Raw genomic sequence first — 22,479 nt, 5'->3', positions numbered from 1 at the left:
ACAGTGTGGCCCACCACTGGAGATTGAGAAGCATGGGTCTGATGTGGGAATCCATCTTTATCACAGTGATTCATGAAAACAGTGAATAAGAATAAGAACAGTGATTTTGAACTCTGACAAGCGAAGATGCCATCCTGTCCATTACTGGAAATGTAGGATGGAACTTTATTCTTGGAGAAGAATATGGCTTTAGCAACTGTTTTCCTCAATAGCATATGCATCTTTTCTCATATTTGCACTGGAAAATTTGCTCCAATGCTCAATATTGGGAAAGCACTCCTGTGTCCTAGATCACTCTCCTACTTTCCCCCAAGTCTAGAGGGGGAGTAAATGTACTGTTCCCACATGAAGGAATAAGCTCATGTGTATCCTTTTTCTTTGGGGGAGGCTCTGCTCAGTGGGGGTGTACACCACTCTCTCCTGTCAGTCATTTTGGGCAGCATGTGGGAAGTAGACGCAAAGCCTGGCTTTTGCACATCAGTCTGGAAGGCCATTCTCTCTTTCCCCACTTTTGAGTCTTGACAGTTGTGCAAAGCAGCGATACCATTTCACCTTGTCAGTAGATTTCCTCACCACAGTCCCAAATTCTCTCACAGGTGGAACATCTAGAAGTCTAGGCTTGAAGGAAATTGTAGGAAGTCTGTTGACATTGATCTAGACATGTTCTTCAAAAAGCACAACACAGCTTCAATGTTGGGAAAGCACTCCTGGGAAACACCAAGACTACTTATAATAAAGGTGAAATTTTGATAATCTGCATGACTCTGTGTGAGAAAAGAGCTAATGTAGTGAGTTTGATTGTTTACTCCTTGCATGTCTTCAAGAGGATCTTCAATGACCCTTCATCAACTTCAGGTATGTGCTCCTCCAACTGTAGTGGTAGAGATTGATGACTTGGTTATAAACCTGGAGTGATGCACCATGCCAGGCTGCCTTGTCAGGTTGCTTACATAAAAATCAATATTGATGATGTGCAATGTGCACCTAGATTTTTTGTTAAGATCTTCATGTTTCATTGTTGTGGTTGGTTGCATAGCAATGATAGCATAGCAAGATATGTTTATGAGACAAACATCCCTCCATGTTGTAAAGACCTCAGTCCCTGAGCCCACAGGAGTGTCCATGGCCAGAGTCATTCCATATAAGTACTTGATGTCGACTTCTAGAGCATGAGAGTACACTCCCATGTGCCCTCAGACAAGAAAGGATATCAGAAGTCTATGTTGTACCTTTCTGAATGCCACCAATGTGTAACTTTTTCCTGCCACCAGTACATATCTTTTTACTCTGTTCTTTGCTCTAATAAAACTTATCTCTGAGTATAACTTGGTACTGAATCTTTTACATTCTTCTTATGACCCACTGGATGTAATAGCACTATAGTTCAACAAATGGAAATTCAGAGGAAATGAGCAGGACCGGGTGAAAAGCTTGAGGGGTTCCCAACATTCAGTAATCAAGATGTTAAATAAAAGTATTAAAATTAATGTAAAAATTACATACAAATATCATACAAATATGTTAAAAATAATGTACAAATAACAAACATTTAAATAAAGGTAAGATTTGACCCTGTGCTTGCAGTATCCTGGCTTATTTGCCTCACCCTACTTCTTGCCTTGGAGAAGAGATATACAGAAGCCTTTTAGCTGACAAAGCCAGGAATAGCATCTTTGTTTTTTTTTTTTTCTTTTTTTTTTTTCCAGTATCAGGAATCAAACCCAGGACCTTGTGCTTGCCAGGCAGGCACTTTTGCTGCTGAGCTAAATCCCCAGCCCCTCAAGAATGGCATCTTTAGTAATGATATAAAAGGTTGCTAAATTGTTGCTGCATTTAGCTAACTTTCTCTTCATATCCATTATTTCATCATGCTCCCTTTAATTAATCTCTGCTGATGTACAGATCCCTTGGGACCTGTACCTTTCAGAGCCCTGGAGACAATATGAGAATCCCCTGCTCCCAGCAGACCCTCTGTATCTAACACAATGCTTAACAAGTTGACTATCACTGGACAGACAATTGCTAAAGTCAAAGAAATTTAGCTTAGGATGGAAGGTTATTCAAAGAGCTTTAGAGGCCTCTTATAAACTGTATTTCTAAATGTCTACTTATTTATAAATTTTCAGGGAGATAGACACACAGCTAGATCCCAGGGCTCTAATAATAGCTACATCTTCCACTGTCTACAAAGTCCAGAGTTTGCCACTTTTTTATACATGATTGCAAAATTTTATGACAATTGTTCAAAGATGGATGCTGTAGTCCTTATTTCATAAAGAAGAAAAAAGTAACCTCAAGATGGTCATGGGTCATTCTCGAAGATCACTGAGGAATCAGAGGCAAATCTGGGGTTCAAACTTCAGTTGTCTAACTCTCGGGATGACAAAAAATAGCTCCAGACACCTTTCATTAGCATCTATGTATCCACAACCCATTACTCTTATTGGTAGACATGTGTACCTTGGGAAGACATTTTACTCTAATATCAAAGAATGAAGGATGAAGTCAACTTTTGATAGTTGGCTATGATTTAAAGAGAAGTTCAGGACTTACTATTTCTTTGTTTTTTCTTCCTTTCTCCCACTCCACGGACATACACCAATCAAGGAACCAAAATTATTACCCTCAGGGTCCCATTGGTGGGCCTTAGAGTTTATAGAATACCCTAGTATTATTTGTACATATCAGTTTATGTGTATATGTTCATTTTTCTAAAGGGTTAGAGCCTTTTTGGACTTTAGAGGATCTCTAAGCTAAATGTATGAACTAAATTTGTCCCCTGGCCCCTTAACAACAGTTTTTTTAGTTACCTGGTCAACCATCATCTAAAAATATGAAATGGAAAATTCCAGGAAAAACAATTCAGAAGTTTTAAATAATGCCATCCTGGGTGATGAAACTGCATGCCATCCCACTTACCTTGGTTGGGAAGCAAATGATGCCTTTGTCCAGAGTATTTAGACTATATACACTCCCTGTAGCCCATTAACCACTTAGACCTGTCTCCATTGTCAGATCAATTATCATATTGTTGCAGCGCTTATGTTCAAATAGCTCTAGTTTTATTTTATAATGGTCCCAAAGTGAAAGAGTACTGATATTGGCAATTCAAATATGCCAAAGAGAAGCTGTAAAGTGCTTCTGTTATGTGAAAAGGTGAAAGCGTGTGACTTACTAAAAAAAGAAACAAATTTAGGTTGAGTTGCTAAGATCTATGGTAAGGACAGTAGGGAAAACAATGTACAGAAGGTTCAGTTATATCTGTGATTTCAGCATTCACTGCGGGTCTTGGATCACACTCCCCTTGGATAGAAGGAGACTACCCTATTTAGCAATAGAATACTGTATAATATTCTGGCTATAAAACCAGTCAAGTTTTGGATGCCTGTCTAAAAGATCACAGGGATGGACTTATTTACCACAGTCAACCTTTCTGGAATATGGTGTGATGTCCTACCTAGATGAAAACATTACATCATATGAGGTGTAATTGAAAAATATAGTGAAAGTTTAAGTTTTTAAAAGTTTATTACAGCAAAAGACACATTGCCATTCATCCCCCCTTATAATACTACCCCTCACTTTGAAAATACTTACCCTGTTGTTCTAGCCACTTTCTGAAGTAGCTCTGCAAAACCTTCTGTTATGCTCTAGTGGCTGCCTGAGGACTTGAATTGATGCGAAATGTTTACCTTTCATTGTCATTTTGAGTTTAAGGAGGAGCGAGAAGTCACATAGTGCCAGAGCCAGAGTTAGGTGAATGAGGATGCACAATAACATTTTACAAGCCTGCCTTTCCATTGGATGGGACTTGGCAGCAGCATCTGCCATACTTTTGATCATAGCTTGTGACAATACTCATGAAAGAGGACTTCCAGAATTGCTTTAAAAAGTGGCAAGTATGATGGGATAAGTGTGTTTGGAGAGTGTGTGTGTGTGTGTGTTTGTGTGGTTGTGTGTGTGGGTGTGGGGGGCTATTTTAAGGGGACTTAATGGCAACATATCTTTTCCTGTGATAGATTTCCATTCATATATTTTATGATCATACTTCCGCCAGTAGGGAGGAACAAGCCCTTAACCTGAAATTTCTTTTGAACTAAAATTGAGGCATAATTTCAGCCATCACTTATATTGCATCCCTGGCAGCTGTTTCACCTCAAGATGAAAACTTTCAACCACCAGAAAATGCTCATTAACTACCTTGATTTTGGGTAATTGCATATGGTTTCATTTGTTTTAGTTTTTTAAGTTTTATTTTATGATTTACATACCTTAAAATAATTGAAGTGAATAAGAAACAAGGGAAAGACAAAACCATGAAGGCATAAAGGATGATGTAGTGTGGGAATGGAAACTAGAGAATGCTAGGAAACCCCAAGTAAGGGCAGATTTCTGAATTCAAGTGCAGGTGGTAATCCTAAAATCCTTGAAGCAAAGAAAAAAAACAAAAAAAAAACAACAAAAAAAAACAACAACAACAGAAAAAGAGAACTCCATGGGATTCCTTGACTCTTTTGATCACAGGGATGAACTTGTTTGCTATAGTGAATCTTTCTGGAACATGAGGTTATAGAAGACCATATTTTCAAAAGAGATCAATATTCTTTTGTGTTCTAGAAGGAATTCTCATTAAAGCATTTATACTAAGTACACTTAGAAGGACATAATGGACAGCGGATTTTGCCAAATGTTTTAGTAGAAATGTAAAGACACTTCTTGTAACAATCCTTAATAGAAACTGGATAGTCTTTTTTAAAAAAAACAATAATGGATAAATAGTACTTAAGTGTGTTAAGAAGTCAATATCCAGTTGTGTTGTCCTAAATGAAAGGGTGAAACATATTTAATGGAAGAGGTTTTAAAGAAGTGAATGTGATTTTTCCCTGCCCCCAGGAAGAAAGCAGATGTCAGTGAAGGTCTTCCCAGTCATTTGTATTGAAAGAGGAAGGAAATTTACACGAATGAGTCTTTCTGCCAGGCCATCCCAAACTTAAAAGCTATAGAAATGACTTATCACAGACCAAAAACTCCAAAAGCACGAGCCAAAAGAAACCCAAGTTGGTTATCTCAGACACAGTAACAGGAAGCGGGTGTACCTTCAGTGTTTCACTAAGAGATCCCCCAGTGCAGGTGTTTTGTTCCAACAGCTCAAGAAATCTGTGCCCTTCAACACAGTGGAGATATAAGCTGCCCACCTTAATGAATGTTTTTTCACACCCTTAAAAACATGGCTTGGATTTGCTCAAGAGCCTAGAGGCATAATCAGTTGAGAATTTAAAGACTTGTATCATCATAAAACAGGAATAAAAAGTGTTTTGTTTTGTTTTGTTTTGTTTTGTTTTTCCCAGTACAGGGAATTGAACTCACGATCTCCCGCTTGCTGGGCAGGCGCTGTGCCACTGAGCTAAATCCCCAGCCCAGGAATAAAAACTGTTGAGTGGCAAGGGGTGTAGCTGAGTGGCACAGCACCTTCCTGGCAAGCATGAGGTCATGAATTCGATTCCCAGCACCAAAAAAAAAAAAAAAAGCAAAAACCTGAAAAATAAAAGAACAGAAAACTGCTGAGCTGGAGAGAAACTTGCTCTGAGTCAGACTGTACAAGCACAGAACTGGAAGGGGAGGCAAAGCTAGTGGAGGACTCACAGCAACGGGAGAAGCATTTACTCATTTATTCAGTTGCTGAAGTATTCACCCCATACACCATTCAATCAGGATTCATTCAAGACTTGCTTACTCATTCGTCATATCCACCTATGATTCTTCAAAACACTGGGCTTTCAGATCAGATCTGAACTACTCCAGGTGCTCAGAGTAGTATGAGAAAATATGTGAAGTTAAGATCTGAGTCAAACAGAAAAGGGAATGAAACAGCTTGGGTAGAAATTATGGAGAAGTCTGAAGGCTAGACTTGAATGCAGGAGCTTAGCTTTAATCTGTAGGTAAAGAAGGGAGAGAGACAGCCAAATTTTGAAGAAGAGCGTGGCCTAGGTGGAGTTGTGCAAAGATTCAGGGGAAGAGAACAATGCTGTGGAGCTGATTTCTGGGGAACGAAGGCGATTGCAGTTGTTTAAGTAGATGGTATTCAGAGGGGGAAATAGAAATAAGGATGGAATTGCTAAAGGAGAGGAGGCAGGATGTGTAGAGGTGAGGCCCTTGGGAAGCTCTAGTGTTTGAGTCTAGAGGAGATAAGGCCGATGAGTACTTGGGGAAGGACCAGGGATGGAAGCCAACAAAACAGGAAGTTTCCAGAATGTGGAAGCTGGTTAGTTAATAGTGCTTCTGTGTAAACAAGAAAGTACCATTTCTTATATTTGCCATAAAAAATGGCTATTTGCCCTAAGTTAGATGCATGGGGATATTTCATGGCCACCAAGAGAGCAGATAGACAAGGGGGCAAATGGAGAATAAGAATTAGAAACAGTATATATATTCTATTCTTCCAAGAATTACACCATAAAATGAAGGAGAGTAGTCTGAGAAAACATCAAATAGACTCATTAGAATTTTGTTTTTGAGACAAGGTCTTGCTATGTGGTTCAGGCTGGCCTTGAACTCACAATATAGCTGACGCTGGCCTCAAACTCTTGGTGATCTTCCTGCCTCCTGAGCCTCCTGGGATTATACCTGCTGGGATTATAGATCTGCACCACCATACCTGGCTTTCTTTAGAAATTTTTTGGCTGAAAGTGAGAAAAAAAAAAAAATCCCAAAATTTATATAGCTGAGGAAGCCATGGGGATAGTTAAGCTTCAGAGATGGATAAATCCAGGACTCAGTTGATGACATTAGTACCTCTTAGCTGACTGTGTCCATTTTTTTTTTTTTTTTTTGGTTTTTCTCCGGTACCGGGAACCGAACTCACGACCTTGCGCTTGCCAGGCAGGCGCTTTTGCCGCTGAGCTAAATCCCCAGCCCCGACTGTGTCCATTTTTATGGTGGCTTCATTTCTAGGTTTCTATATGGTGACAAGCTGGTTGTAGTAGCTTCAGGGCTACATCTTCCCCAGTTTAAACCTAGTGATATCAAAAGAGAAGATTTACCCTTGGTGTCTTAGCAAAGCCTGGAGTTCGTTCTAGTTTGGCTTGGATTGGCTTGACTAGAGTAAAGGTCCATTCCTACAGGGGATGGAGCTCACTGACAGGTCTAAACCTAGAGATAGAGCCCGTAAACTAAGATGGGAAGGGGCATGGCTCCTAGGTGGAAGATTAGAGTATTGTCAATAGATATGAAGAATGGAATCTGGGGAAAACTCCAAGTCTGAAAGATGGCAACTGATGGATAGAGGCCTGGAGAAGAAGGGGAGGAATGCGATCAAGATCCATGGATGGAATAAAATCTGAAGGAAGAAAGCGTCCTCATTTCTGAGATGGAAGAAAACAACAAAAGATGATACATACTGCCATGCAAGGCAATTTGACATGTAAGAGGGGCATATGCTAAATAGCTTTACTTTTCAAGTAAAAATTAGGGGGGAGGGTATATGTAGTTTAATGTGTTACATTAAGTTAAATCTGTTATACAAAATGTGTTATAGCAAATACATGGAAACTAATAGAAGCTATAAAGCTATAGCTAGCATACCAAATGCCTTCATTCTTCACACTGTGGGTACAATCTTTACAAAGCTTACTGTGAATTTGTAAACTTTATATATAGTCTTCATAAGATTTTTTTAATTGTACACTCTTTCATACAGTATATGTATCGTAATTCCCTTAGTAATTCCACTAGAACAGACATTAGGATTGCTTTCATTTTTAAAATTAGAAATTATGCTACAATTATTAAAGACTTAGCTGTGCATTTTTCCTTGAGCTATTTCTTTAGCATAAATTCCCAGGAATGAGGCAATTCCTGGGAATGGACATTTTTGTGCCTGCTAAGCTTGTTACAAGGTGATGTCTCATGAGGTAAGCACAATTGTTAAGGTCCCATGAAATTGTCAGTCTCATCATGTGTCAGACATTTTACACATTTTATTCCATTAAGATCAAGACAACAGCTAACACAACAAGCTGAGCACTCATCTCCAGGATAAGCCTATCAATTTAGTTACGTTAATGTGTTTAATGTTTCAACAACCCTGAACAGGAAATGTATTATTCTTAATTTTACGGATAGAGAAACCAAGATATGAAGAGATTAGGTACATTGTGCAAGGTCCCACTGCTTGAAAGTGATAGAACTGGTATTTGAACCATGGTGATCTGAATGCAGAACCTGGGTAATCATTAGTCTATCAACTCTGATAAAAACATACAGTGAATATTTAGATTTTTAGAAATTAATTACAGTAAAACGTGAACTGCCATTAATACCCTCACAATACTGCCTCTTGCTTTGAATTCATCCCATCATTCTCGCCACTTTCCAAAGCAGTTCTAGAAGTGTTCTTTTGTAAGTGTCTTTATGAGGGGTGATAAAAAATTTGGGGCATGCTGCTTCCAAGTGCCATCCAATGGAAAGGCTTGCTAGGAAAAATATTACTGTGTGTCTTCAACCACCTTATCCACCAGACCTGGCAGAGTGAGACTTCTAAGTCTTCTCCAAAGTCAACATGACCATGACAGCTAAATGTTCTGGATCAATTCAGAACACTGAGAAAGCCAGGATAGTGAAAATAAAGACACTCATGAAAAAAGGCTTCCAGAACTGGTTTAGAAAGTAACAGGAATGATGGGATAAGTGTGTTCAATCCAGGGGGAATATTTTGAGGGGGTTTCATGGCCATGTGTCTTTTACTGTAATAAATTATTTAAAAGTTTAAACATTCACCATATTTTTTCAGTCACACTGTGAATATTATCCTGTGATAGTTTTGTTTTTGCTGTGAGTTTTGACTGAAATTTCCCTAGGTGTTATTAATGATTTATGTACATTAATGTGAGAATTTCATCATATCCTTTTGGGAAGTTTTTTTTTTTTTATGGCTCTGCCACAGGTTAGGGATAATAGTGGGATAATTTTTATGCATTTGAATGGTTCAGATGGCCTAAATGGGGAGATTTATTTGTTTATTATTAATCATGCATTTTAACCTCTCACAAGTACGCAGAGTTTAAAAACTAAGAATTACATTGCTAAGGATTAAAAATAAAATGTCATAGTTCCATGCACCCAGAATACCCCTAGCATTTGTTCTGTTTGTTTTTGTTTTAGCTCTGGTGGTTTTATAATTTAATTCAGCCCTGCTTATTTTCATGGACACATACCTTCTGGGTTTGCTTGAACATCTGAAATGTGGGTATTGCTTGGATGTTACAAGATTCAGCCAGCTCCTGGGAAAGAAAGAAATGGCACGAAGTCACAATTGTGCTGTGCTTTCTTTGTACCAAGTACGCTGCCTGGTGATTTCTCAGATGTGTCTTAAAACTCAGGAACACCTGACACTTTAGAGACTGTCCTGCCAGAGAGCATGTAATCATACTGGTAGACTCTCAGAGCCTCCAGGAATGTGACAGTGAACAATGACCATCTCAGCAATGCTTGGTGTTTACATCCCAGAGGCTAGGAGAGGGGTGAGAAATAGAGACCAACAGCATGGACCCTCAGGGGCTAAATGGGCTCTATTTAGAGACCTTGTGAAAGATGCCAAGGAGCCTCAAGGAGAATCCAATATTCTGCAAAATAGGAAAGAGTAAAGATATCCTTTTAAATCACATTAAGACATGAGATAATATGAAATGTGAAGAAAACTACAGGGAAGGTTTAAATTTAAAAATTACTGTAGTAGTGCTGGGGATATAGCTCAGCGGCACAAGTGTCTGCCTGGCAAGCACAAGGTCCTGAGTTTGATTCCCGCTACCAAAAAAAAAAAAAAAAAAAAAGACATAAAGGTTATTGTAGTAAAAATCAGATTGCCATTAATCTCCCTAAAAATGCTCCCCTTCACTTTGGACACATTTATCCCATCGTTCTTGTGCCTTCCTGTAGCAGTTCTGGAAGTGTTTTACATGAGTGTCTTTAGTTGTACAGTTGTGGCTACCTCAATGCCCTGCATCTATTCAAAATGTTTACCTTTCATTGTAACTTTGACTTTGGGGAGGAGCCAGAGTTGCACGGTGCCAGATCCTGTGAATAGGGTGGATGAGAACACACCATAATGCTTTTATAAGCCTGTTTCTCTGTTGGGTGACACTTGGCAGTAGCATTCACACTGTTTTTGATCATACCTCATAAAGACATGCATGAAAGAGGATTTCCAGAACTGCTCCTGAAAGTGGCAAGAATGATAGGATATGTGTCCAAAGGGAGGGGGAGCATTTTGAAGGGGATTAATTACATTTTTAAAAATGTAACATTCACTGTATATTTTGGTCTCCCATTTTAAGAAATGCTAACATAATTCTTTCTTTTAAGCCCTGTAGTCACTCCACTGCTCATCTATGTTTGTGAAAAATTTGGAATCTAAAGACACAAAAATAGGCCAGAATCCCCAAAAGATTAATTCATTCCAAACTGCTTCCAAATGGCAGTTTTTGTTTATCTTGTTCAGAAGTCAGAAAGAAAATTAGCCACATACAGGATGAAGGGAAATGGACATCTTTTTTCAATATAAACATTTTTTTATTGGCATTGAATCTGTTCCCTTCCCTACAACAAACAGTATACACATGCATAAGCACTAAATTATCATTTACACGATCAAGGTAATGACAAAAATGGATAAATATGTTAATAATAGAAAAATGTGCTTTTTACTTCATCTTAAAAATAAAAGAACTATAATTTAAAAAGGAAGATAATAACATGTGTGGGGAAATGTGAGCTCTCCTACTGTGATAGTGAGAATGTAAAATGGTACAACTGCTTTGGGAAACTGTTTGTCAGTTTCTCAATAAGTTAAATGTTGAGTTAAGATGTAACTCCACAATTCCATTTCTGGATATATTCCCCAGAGAAATGAAAGCTCATGTACACACAGAGGCTTATGGAGTCATGTTTATATTCACAAGTAGCCAAAAGGTACAAACAATCTGGATGTTCATCAATAGATGAATGGGTAAATACCAGGTGGTATTGGTACAATGGCATATTATTCAGCAATAAAATGGATGAAATACTGATATAGTCTATAACATAGATGAACCTTGAAAGCATGCTACAATAAATGAGCCACTCATTAAAGACCATGTAGTCCATGATTCTATTCACAAGAACTGTTCAGAATAAGCAGACATATATATATAGAAAGAATGTAGGTTTGTGGCTACTGAGGGCTGGGGGGTGGGTGGAGGGAACTGGTGTGACTGAAAAAGAGTATTTCTTTTCAGAATAATGAAACTCTTCTAAAGTAAATTATAGTGATGGTTATGCAACTGTGAATATGGAAAGACAAAGAAATGATCCCAGCTGTGTGTTCTGAATTCACAGTATATCATTCAGCCTAAAGAACAATTAAACAATGTCACACTTTAATGAATTTTTAAGAACATGGAGAGATGGAACTTCTGTTATACTGTGGGTACTGTGGCTTCTATCTCATGTATTTTATCTTCTAATTACTCCTGTTTTAAAGATGAAGAAATGGAGGTTTATAGAGATTAAGTAATAGTAAGTCACAAAACCATTACAGGGCTAAGAGTAAATAATGAATTATTTTCATTCTAAAGCTCAAACAGCCTAATGTATGTATAGCCACTTATTACTATTAATACCATAATTTGAATAATGACAGGCCCCCAAGACCCAAGTGTTAAAACTTGGTCCCAAGTGTGGCACTGAATCTTTAAGGGATAGTAGAACCTTTAAGAAGTGGGACCTAGTTTGAGGTCTATAGGTCATTGGGGTCATGTCCTTAAGGAGATTATGGAATTTTTGGCTCCTTTCTTTCTCTCATTTGCTTCCTGTCATAAAGAGAGTGGCTTTGCTCTGCTATACACTCCCTCCATCACATGTTGCATTGTCATAGGTCCAATGGAACCAATGGACTGAACCTTCAAAATCGTGAGCCAAAATAAACCTTTTCTCTTTGTAAGTTGATTGTCTCAGGTATTTTGTTACAATGAACGAAAATGGGTGAACATGGTTACTTTTCCTCATTAAAAGTTAGCAAAAGTTAAGAAGCATAATATGTAGAGGTGTTGTGTACCTTAATAAAATGTATTTGGATTGAGAGTATAAAGCTGATTATTTGAGGGTTAAGATGGGGAAGGATGACTCTCAGGACAGGAGGGAAAGATTTTCTAGATTTTTTTTCTGATATTTTGGGAAAGCCACAGAAAAGCATAACATACAGCAAAAAGAAAGCAAGCTGTATTAAAATGTCTGTAATGCACTGCATCTGGTTTCAGAAACTGATTATCTACCATAGGTGAGAATCACTGTTAACATCAGCTCAACTCGGATAGATTGGTAATGTCTGTCGATAGTAACCTGCTGAGGATTCTAAGATACAGTGTAGAGTACTCTGTAGTGAAGAATGTTAGGACTGGTTAGTGGGAACAGAGAGGACAGCAGGAGAGGCAGGTGTTTGCTAACTTTTGAAAAGGTACAGAAAACATACAAGAGCATTATGTTGGAGTTTAGTAACTTTATTAGAAAACATAGGAACTTCTAATTGATTTTACTTTGATTATATAACCACAGAGACAGTGCTACACATCTGTTGGATTTGGGTTTTGAAAATCCACATGCAGAATTTAAGATTCTTACCTCTGATTCATCCACATCCACGATAGCAAACATTACATTTTTGTATTTCAGAGACATTGCCTTCAAAATAAAAAAAAATTCTCTATTAGCTTACTGTTAATATCAAAATACATAGTTGAATCCCTGCAAAATAAGAAATGGGCAAAAAGTCTATTAAAGACATCTAAGCATCATTCCAGCATGTCACTACTTACCACAGAACCCAAAGCACCAAGTCAAATACCACTTGATGCCAAGGTCAAGCGAGAATCAATGGCAGAGCCAGAGTCAAGAGAATCAACTGAAGATTAGTGCTTTAAAGTTAGAGAAGACACAAAGCAAAGAAATAATGAAATGTGTGTGGTGGGTCCAGACTTACTCTGTGAGGTATAGAGAAGGATAGTGGCCTTTTCCTGGGAAAGGGCTCAAAGGAGTCATTTTCAGTGATGTTGATGACGCAGTTCTCAAGTGTGTGTCCGTGGGGGGTCGTGGCTCAGTGGTAGAATGCCTTCTTGGTGTGTGTAAGGCCCTAGCTTTGCTCCTTATCTTTGCCTTTTCCTCCTGTCAGAGTTTTTGGAAGGTGGTGATACTGATGGTGGTGGTAGAAGGCTCTTCTGGTTGAGGTGATTATCAAAATTTTCATGCTGAGTATCACACCAGTGGCTCTCCACCTCATTGCTATCTTTCCATGCTCTATTATACATTGAGATTAGATTGCCCATACTCCTTTGCAACTGAGTTATAGTTAGTTTCTGTCAATTAATCTATTTCTGCAGACAAATGGATGCTCCCCAGTGGGAATCATGGAGAGTGATTTGGCCTACTAGACATCTAATTGCCAGGATTAGCACTTATGGGAAATGGACAATGGAAGGAAAAAGGCACTGTCTTCTGCTTTTGTTTTGTTCTAGGAACATCTTCAGCAGCAGAAGTGATGAAGGTATTGATAATAGGTCTGGGGAGCAGGTAGATAATATAGAACCTGTAAATGTCAGCATGGGCTTCTTTTCAGATGTCTGTCCATACCTTGAGGACACTAGATAGTCCTTTGATTTGTTTTTGTTTTTTTTTTGTTTTGTTTTGTTTCCTGTACCGGGAATTGAACTCATGACCTTGTGCTTGCTAGGCAGGCGCTGTGCCGCTGAGCTAAATCCCCAGTCCCTACCTTGATTTGTTTGCTTCAGAATTGTATCTCAAGCACTTCTAGTGACTTTTGTCAAATGGGAGAGTTCCTCATGGTGACACAAGGTGTCCAGAACTTAGCCAAGTGGAAACAATAGTAGATAGAGCAGCCACTACAGTTCTTTCCGCTCTGTTCTTCCGCATGTGCAATCTGTCATTCTTTGTGGACCTCTTTTGTCCATTTTACCTAAAATGTCCCTGTATTTGATCTTTCCTTTTTCTCCAGGTGCTACTGCCCTAGTTTTGGTAAACCTTCCAATTGAGACTGTTTCCATTGGGTTACCTGCCTTGGGTCTTTCCAACCCTGCTGTTGTACAAGTGAGAAAATATTTTCTGGGGCTAGGGATGAAGTTCAGTGATAGACTGCTCACCCAGCATGCACAAGGCTCTGGACTTGATCCACAGCCCTGCTCTTCTAATTTTTCCCTCTGAAAACTCACATTTGATCATGACAAAAATCCTTGTTAAAGTTTTCCTATTTTGATTCTCTATGGCAACTCATTAAGTTTCTACACAAAATCCTTAATCTGGCCTTCGCTTCCCTTTGGAGGCTTATTTTTTGTCACTTCTATTGTATTCATTATGGCTTAGTCTCATATACTACTTGGTCTCCCGTAGTCACATTATCCAATTTCTCAACAAATTTACCACCTATCCTTTTCCAGAAATGCTCTATTCAGGGTTCTAGCCTATGCTTGGTGATCCTGTCAGTCCTGGGTTACAAACTATGCCCTGTGGGCTAAAACCAGCTCTTCATTCTTGTCAATAAAATTTTATTTGAACAGTTTGCTCCTTCATTTTTATACTAACAACAGAAAAATTGAATGGTTGGCACAGAGACTATAGGGCCTGCAAAGGTGAAAAATGCTTACTGATATTTTCCTTTACACCAGGTAGACTGGTGCTTACTCTGAGTCATCAGGCCTAAATCAAATGAGACCTTGAGGTGTCTTATGACTTAAAGCTTTAGAGCACTTCTTAAAACCCACATTTTCTTGTGATTCACTTATTTTTTCTTGTTGTATTACATCCTTTAGCAATTTCTTTTTTTTTTTTTAATTTAAGTGGGTTTATTGTCATTGGGATCAGTTTTATTTTTTTTTATTCCTGCATTTTTTCTATGTTTAAAATTATTACAAAATATAATGTTCAAAAATATTTTACTTAAGTATAAAGCATTTCATATAAACCAAAAAAGGTGCAGAAAGTTATTTCACAGTTTTTTGTTTTGTTTGTTTGTTTGTTTTTCTGGTACCAGGAATCAAACTCACGACCTTGTGCTTGCCAGGCAGGTGCTGTGCCACTGAGCTAAATCCCCAGCCCCCTTTAACAATTTCTTCAGAGAGTCTCTGTAGGTAACAAACTCTTTTTTTGTCTTTTTGAGACAGGGTCTCGCTATGTAGTTCAGGCTGGTCTTGAGCTCACTTTGTAGCCCTGGCTGGCCTTGAACTCGCAACGATCCTCCCACCTCAGCCTCCCAAGTGCTGGGATTGCAGGTGTGCACCACCATGCCCAGCAGTTGATACTTTTTATTTTGTGTGTCTCACATGTCTTGTATCCTTTCCTTCCCATTCCTCCTCTTGCGTAATGGTTTAGCTAGCTAATCACCTCTCCTACAAAGCTTAGAAAGGAAAAGAAAGTAAAGATTCGTCCGACTCCCTTGCAGCTAGGCTGGATGCACACTTGGTTTTATCCATGAAGTGCAAGCAGGTAAGACAGAGCTGCTTCTTGTTTCCTTACATGCCCCCACTGGACACTGTGCTGAGGTACTAAGAGGTGTCATGCCGCAGTCAGCAGCAGCCAGACTCAGAGTTCCAGTGTCCAAACTTCACCTTTCTGGACCTCCAGAAGTGGTTGTGGCAATAGCAGCTGCGGTAACCCCCTGATCCTAGTTCCAACTCCCTGTCATTGCTCCGTTGCTGTTTTTTCCCTGCCAGGGGTGACCTCCCATTTCCTCTCCCTTCTGATTGTGACAAATTCAGGAGCCCTACTGCTTAATGCTATTTAGTTATACTACTAGTTTCTCTTAGTTCATTGAAAAGAAAGGTTTCACTAATATCATTTGGAAAATTTTTTATGCCCATAACTTATACTCTGAGTAAGTACTTTAAAGATGACAATACTCAATGTATTAACTATTGTCATTCTATTATTTTGCTATGAAATTTTGTTTTACTTTTTGTCCATAAAAAATAAAAGTGCATATTAAAGTATCTACAAATAGAAAAAAAGAATGCATGAAGAGTTTGTGTGTTCTGGGTCTATGGCTGTTCATAGAGTTTCAATGCAGAGCCCATTTATCCAGTCTTCCAATGATTTACAACCATTACAGTATTTAATTCCTCATATTAAAACTCTTTTCTGTCTAATTCAGTCTTTGTTTTCTGATTTGATCTGACTGATATAGTGAATTGTAGCAAGTGGAGCCCTTTCTATAACCCACTCATGGACTATTAGTTAAAACAAATTATGCACAAATATGTTCTTTTGCAAAGGGCTAGGTATTATAAGAAAAGTAAAGTGACACATCAAGTTCTCCCATTCACAGAAAAAAACTTATTTGTTATTCATTCAGCTCTCCTTTGTCTCCACATATAATACATGCATATTATGTAAGTGCTTATACAAATACATAATGTCTATTTTATATATATATATATATATATATGGGATCATAGTATATAAATTTCTCATACTGCATTCTTTCTACTTTATATGTTGTCCTAGAGAGAACTCATCACTGTAAATGACTCTACTTAATTGTTTATAACAAATGCATTTCAAAGTGTGGATACACTGAAGTTTATTTAAAAACTATATTTGCCTTAGTCTAGATTTCAACAGAAAGAAGCACCATCAAATAACAAAAAATTCAAGATATCAATATGTAATACAACAAGCATTGTTAATTTCCTACCACTTTGTTTTTAACTCTGTATTGTCTGTACTGTTCTTTTGCTATTTTGTAAAAGGTTGTCTGTCTGTTAATGTTTTCCTCCTATTTTTAAAATAAAAAAAAAATTACAAAAAATTCAAGGAGATTAATACGTATAAGGACTAAGTTTAACTACTGATATAGACAAGGAGAAGTTTTGGAGGAACTGTAGATTCTGGTCAGTCTCCACCCAGAGGGAGAAGTTACCAAGATGTACATATCATTTTACCCTCTGAAAATGTGTGTCACTGGCTGTTGGAATTTGATCAGCTTTAACTTTGTAGCACTGGGTGGATTTTTAATCCAACATATGAGCTTTGGCTATTTCTGTGGCAAAGGTTTGAATATCAGAATGGAGGAGTCCATCAAATATTAAAATGTTCCCTCTGGATATCCTGAGAATTTTAGGCATAGCAGGAACATTGGGATGTTATGTCACCAACTACTATATTTGACTATAGATTCATTTTTAATTAAATGTCAAAGGCTGTGATTAGTTAAAATTAAATCTGGTGGACTCAAGAGTTCAAGTAAAAAGAGTTAAAATGTTGGAAATCTCACTGAAAATAGAGCAAAGGATAGTAGAGAGATAAAAAATTCCTTGCATTTGAGGAAGGAACACATTTCACAGAAGGGATGATAGTAAGCATGAAACTTTTGCACAGTAAGGAGAAATAAAAAGAAAATGCCCTGAGATTCTTTCTGTGGCATATTTTACCAAACTAAATATAATCATGAAGTTTTAAAGTAAGGAAATACAGAAATTAGATAAAATACTGTACAGACAATGTTTTAATCTGGAGACTATAAAATATGAAGTAATGTGTAAGTAGAAAAAAAGGTCTGAATATAAGTGTTCAACTACAGCAAAATTGAATATTTCACTAGGATACTTTACAAAGCAGATCCAGGACAAGAAAGAATTCTGTTACCATTTGCAAAAAGATAAATTGGGTGTTTCAAGAAACTATGGTCCCATAAAGATTTCCAAGGACCAAACTTTTAAGAATTACTTGGAAAACTGCTTAGTAGGGGGCTAAGTTCTTTCCCTAACTGTGAGATAGAAGCTGGTGATACTTACATGAAAAACAGGACCCATGAGTTTGCAGGGACCGCACCATTTTGCTGAAAATTCCACAACTACAAGTTTGGGTCCAGCCGCTTTCAAAAATGCTGTGAACTCCTTCTGAAACAGAACATAGGTGAAGAAATGTGTATAATCATCAACTCTCATAAAGACTTACAGAGAATAAAATGATAAGATGTATCTTAAAAAACCTTAATCATTTTAAAAAACTTTAATATCCTACCTCATTGTTCTGCAACTGACCCAACCTTTTCTAAATGTGTCAGAGGTCAGATATATTTCTCTTTGCAAGTACACACAAAAGATGATAAAATCTACAAGAATTATAAGCCTATGGCCTGGCATGGTGGTGCATACCTGTAATCTCAGCACTCCAGAGGCTGAGGCAGGAGGATCATTGTGAATTCAAGACCAGCCTGGGCTACAAAGTGAGCTCAAGGCCAGCCTAAACTGCATAGTGAGACCCTGGCTCAAAAGGACAAAAAAACAAAACAAAGAAAAAAAACCAAGTTTACTCTCCAAGTGGGTTGGTGATGGAGATTGGTAATGGTGGCTACTTTTGTGGAGAAAAAGATTTCCCAGGGAGAAAGGAGAGTTGAAAGGTGAAAGAGAAATGTTAATCAAAGTGGATAATGACATTTGATTTCTAAATGTCTTTGTTTAACAAGGGCAAATAAAGCATTAATAGTGAAATTAAAAGGAGAAGAACTAATCTAACACCTTGAGTCATTTTTTTATTTTGTTTTTGGATATGAACATTTTTAAAGCTATAGTAAAAAATATACATCTAAAGATTTGGGATGTTTTTAGCTATCTTAAGTAAGTTTTCCATTAACTGTCTGTATCCACTAAGTAAGATTTCCCTTTCAGACCACTACATACATATTCACTTGTTTTATAAGCAGTAACAGTGTCTCACACTGGCTATTTCATGCCTGGTTTATCTCTGCAAGTTTCTAAAGGATACTTCCCATGGCTCCTAACTGCTAAGTGTTAAGTACTCTCAGAGTCTTTATGGTTTACTACACAGTACTCTCTTCAAAATTTGCCAGGCGTGGTGGGGCACGCTTATAATCCCAGCAGTTGGGAGGCTGAGGCAGGAGGATTGTTGTGAGTTCAAGACCAGCCTGAACAGCATAGCGAGACCCTGTCTTAAAAAGACAAACCAAAAAAACCCCACAAAATTTATTTTTTCCTTTACTAAGGTAAATTATTTATGCTTGATACTCTGCCCTATAATCTCTAGAGTCACCCCATGCAGCATGCCCTCTTTTCTCCATTTCACAAATGAGAAAACTGAAGTTCATTAACTTTCTCGAAGTCAACTACCTAGCAAGTTCATAAGTACAGCTCTCTCATAACAACCAGCTAGTTGGGGTTTTCAGCCTAGATAACCTAATTCCAAGTCTATTTCTTTACTTATGACTCAAATTTACTTCCTGAGTTCACAGTAATGGAACTCACTCTCCTTTCACTGTCCTTAATAGCATTGTGTGCTTATCCCTGGGTTAGTCATCAAGGTGAGAGATGGGATCAGTCATCAAGAAGTGCCTATCCTCAAAAGGAATGAGGTTAATTCCACATGAATGGCATGCCTGCTCTATGGGAGGGGACGACTGACTAGTATATTGCTATTTGGTTGAGTCTCTAGCAGGTGAGTCTGCTGACTCAAAGAAGGCACATACTTCAATGTCAAAATTTCTCCGGGATAAGTGAATAGCTTCTCAAAGATCCAAGTCTCCAATTTCTCACTTGCTTTTGAAGTTATAATGTAGATGCCATTTTTATAGTTCCCAACTCCTTTTACTTCCCAGTAGTGGTTTGCATATGAATAGACCAGGAACTGGATTTGGCTAAGTTATCTGAAGGGAATAATCCCATAGTATAGGTATTTATTCAACAGGTCCATCAGCTCTCAGCCTGTCAAGTGAGGCCTGGCATCTGTAGTCTGGATTCTAATGCACAGTCCACCCCTTGAATGAGGAAGGCCCTTAACCTCTCTGCTTTTTAGAGGCAATTTTCTTCTTTATAAAGAAAGAATATGAGCTGGGCATGGTGGCACATGCCTGTAATCTCAGCACTCGGGAGGCTGAGGCAGGAGGATCATGGCGAGTTTGAGACCAGCCTGGGCTACAAAGTGAGCTCAAGGCCTGCCTGAACTGCACAGTGAGACCTTGTGTAAAAAAGAAGAAAAAAAAAAAAAAAAGAAAAGAAAAGAAAAGAAAGAATGATCTAAACCTAAGACACAGATTTAGATTTGTTTTGACAATAACATTTGGTAATGACTTTATAAAAATCCACCTAAGAAACTGTTGCTACTACTGACATTACTTTTCCTACTCCACTTCATAGGCATATCTGAGTTTTCTGCTTTTTTTCTTAGGATAAAGGGAACAATGTGAAATTTCTTATTTCCATAGAATTTCCCAAGTGCAACTAAGGTAGAATCTATGGGATCAGATTCTGGACAGAGCATGTGAGAAGATACCCTAGATCCTTAGAGCAAGAAACAGGAAGAATCAAACAGGAAGGAAATCTTTTTGAGCTATTTGTCCCTTGGCTGCCCCTCTAGTTAGTGCTGTCTCTCCAGGAACAACATGAAAAGCGAGAATCCAAAGGTTTGCCCTTGCTCCAGAGCAATAAAGGAATACTGGGGAGGAAATAATGTATTAAATCTATTCTTAAGGTGGTCACTTTTGAAACAGTCAATAAAGCCAAACAAATACTTGCCATGTCTTTAATAATCTGCACCATGATCTACACCTGGGAATTGCTGATGAACCTCTCCTGTTGATTTAGGTGGATCACTGTAGCTATTTCTTATTAATTATAGGATCCTAAGGGTAACTTCTTTATGACATCACTGAGCACGTCATTGCAGAATCTGGAACTCTAGTAGACTTTGGATCTAATTCTACTTTTATGTCACGACTTGTTCGTCAGCTTGTGGTCAGCCAAGAATCAGCAAGTTGGGGGCCTTGTATGTAGAATCCATGTGTCTCGTTTTGGTCTTTTACCACTGATTACCATACATTTCTCTTCCTTCCTTAACCCCTACTTCCAATAACCAAATGAGACATAACCATGGCAATTAATATTAATAATTAATAATAGATAAAGATGGTTTCATTGAAAACTTCAAAGGGGCTTTTGCCTTTGAGAAAAATGCTAAAGTCTTAATCTTTAATGTTTCAGATACATTAATTTTATGAGTCATAGAGTCCTTGAACTTTGTTATTTTGTTCTAGCCATTTAGAAGCTAAACAATCTTCACTTTTATATACTAAGCCAGGGGTTGAGCAAATCTTCTGCAACAGGTCAGGTAATGTTTTAGGCTTTATGAGCCACGTACAGGTTTGTTGCATGTTATTTGTTTTTACAACATTTAAAAATGTGAAAACCATTCGTAGCTAGCAGAACATATGAAAACAACAGCAATCTGCCAAGCCCTACAATTGGTGATTTGTTATTGCTCAGGATTTAATGTTAGAAAAAATAACAAAAAAAACCCCAACCAAACATGACTAAGACCAATGTTTTCCAATCTTCAGAGCAATAAGAATGACAAAAATTAAGAAATACAGATTCTGTAATAAAATAAAACTCAACACGGTCCTTCTTTTGCATTTTCCACACTTTCAGCCCTGGGCTGTTGACCTGTACTGATGATAACTGTTATAGAGAAGCGGCTGGCCCTGGAGGGAACATTCACTTTTTCAGTTGACCCTGTCATCACCATCTTTTATTACTTTGGAGTTTGCTTCTATTGCTTTGAAATTCTCAAATGGCAACATACCATGCTGACGTAGGCGTGCAGCTAATTTCTTCTACAGCAATAAAAAATGCATAGAGTATTTCTAATGTCTTTGTTCATTGTCAGTTGTTTTTTTTTTTTTGTTTGTTTGTTTGTTTTTTTGTTTGGTGCTCCTGTAGTATTTTACTTTTTTATATTTCTTTCTTGGCCCCTGTTGACCTTTGAGTTTGAGAGCCCTGGTTTTGATGCTTCTGCCATCCCAACCATGAATTTTATTCACCAGTGTATATTTAAGATCTTATCTTCATGCATTTCTCCTTTTCTCTCATTTTCATTTTGGAAGAAAAGGTGGATACTTAGATGTTATTGACAGCTTTCAAGCCAGGTTTCTTAGCCAAAGCGCTGCTGATGTTGTGGACCCATAATCCTTTGCAATGGGTGGCTTCCCTGAGCATCACAGGGCAGTCAGCAACATCCCTGGCCTCTACCTACTGGATGTTAGTAGTGCTCCCAAGAGATGACAGCCTTAAAAGCCTGTTAGGGAGCAAATCTGCCTACGGTTCTCTATTGTGGTTCTCAACCACTGCTTCAAAAGGTAGGCTTGGTTCTAGACACTGCTTCCACATAAGTGATCTGATGTGTACTCAGTTGAGGTCATCGGGTCCCCTCTCTACAGATGAGATGTTCAAGGTACAGCATTTAGGTACATTATGCTACCTAGAATTTAGAAGTCCAGGTTGGGTTACCTGTCACATAGGGAGAGCACAGGATCAGATAACCTGACCAAGTCTATGTCTTTTTTTCTTTTTTTTTTTTTTTTTTTGTCTTTTTTTGAGACAGGGTCTTGCTGTCAGAGCTGTTTTACCAATGAATTTGGCCTTTTAAATT

General features: G+C 38.0%; 1 protein-coding gene across 6 annotated transcripts in view; it reads right to left on the bottom strand.

Annotated features, from left to right (window-relative positions):
• LOC102015848 (thioredoxin domain-containing protein 8) overlaps window positions 1-20,682 on the bottom strand; it is a 36,087-nt gene extending 15,405 nt beyond the window's left edge. For 5 of the 6 annotated variants that reach the window (XR_260637.2, XR_260636.2, XM_005382742.1 and 2 more), the window contains exons 1-4: window positions 20,568-20,682; window positions 17,832-17,936; window positions 12,655-12,714; window positions 9,213-9,278 (exon numbers count right to left, since the gene is read on the bottom strand). Coding sequence is in view for 4 of the 6 variants with exons in the window: in XM_005382742.1 (XP_005382799.1) it covers window positions 9,213-9,278; window positions 12,655-12,714; window positions 17,832-17,936; window positions 20,568-20,591 (255 nt within the window). In the remaining 2 variants the exon portion in view is untranslated. The remainder of the gene's footprint in view (window positions 1-9,212; window positions 9,279-12,654; window positions 12,715-17,831; window positions 17,937-20,567) is intronic. The other variant, XM_005382743.1, reaches the window with a different exon arrangement.
• Window positions 20,683-22,479: the final 1,797 nt, after the last annotated feature.

The sequence above is a fragment of the Chinchilla lanigera genome, unplaced genomic scaffold (genome assembly GCF_000276665.1).
Source record: "Chinchilla lanigera isolate Chin_1 unplaced genomic scaffold, ChiLan1.0 scaffold00018, whole genome shotgun sequence".
Taxonomy (NCBI): domain Eukaryota; kingdom Metazoa; phylum Chordata; class Mammalia; order Rodentia; family Chinchillidae; genus Chinchilla; species Chinchilla lanigera.
Note: the sequence above shows the minus strand (reverse complement) of the source record. Positions and strands in the feature narration are given on the sequence as shown.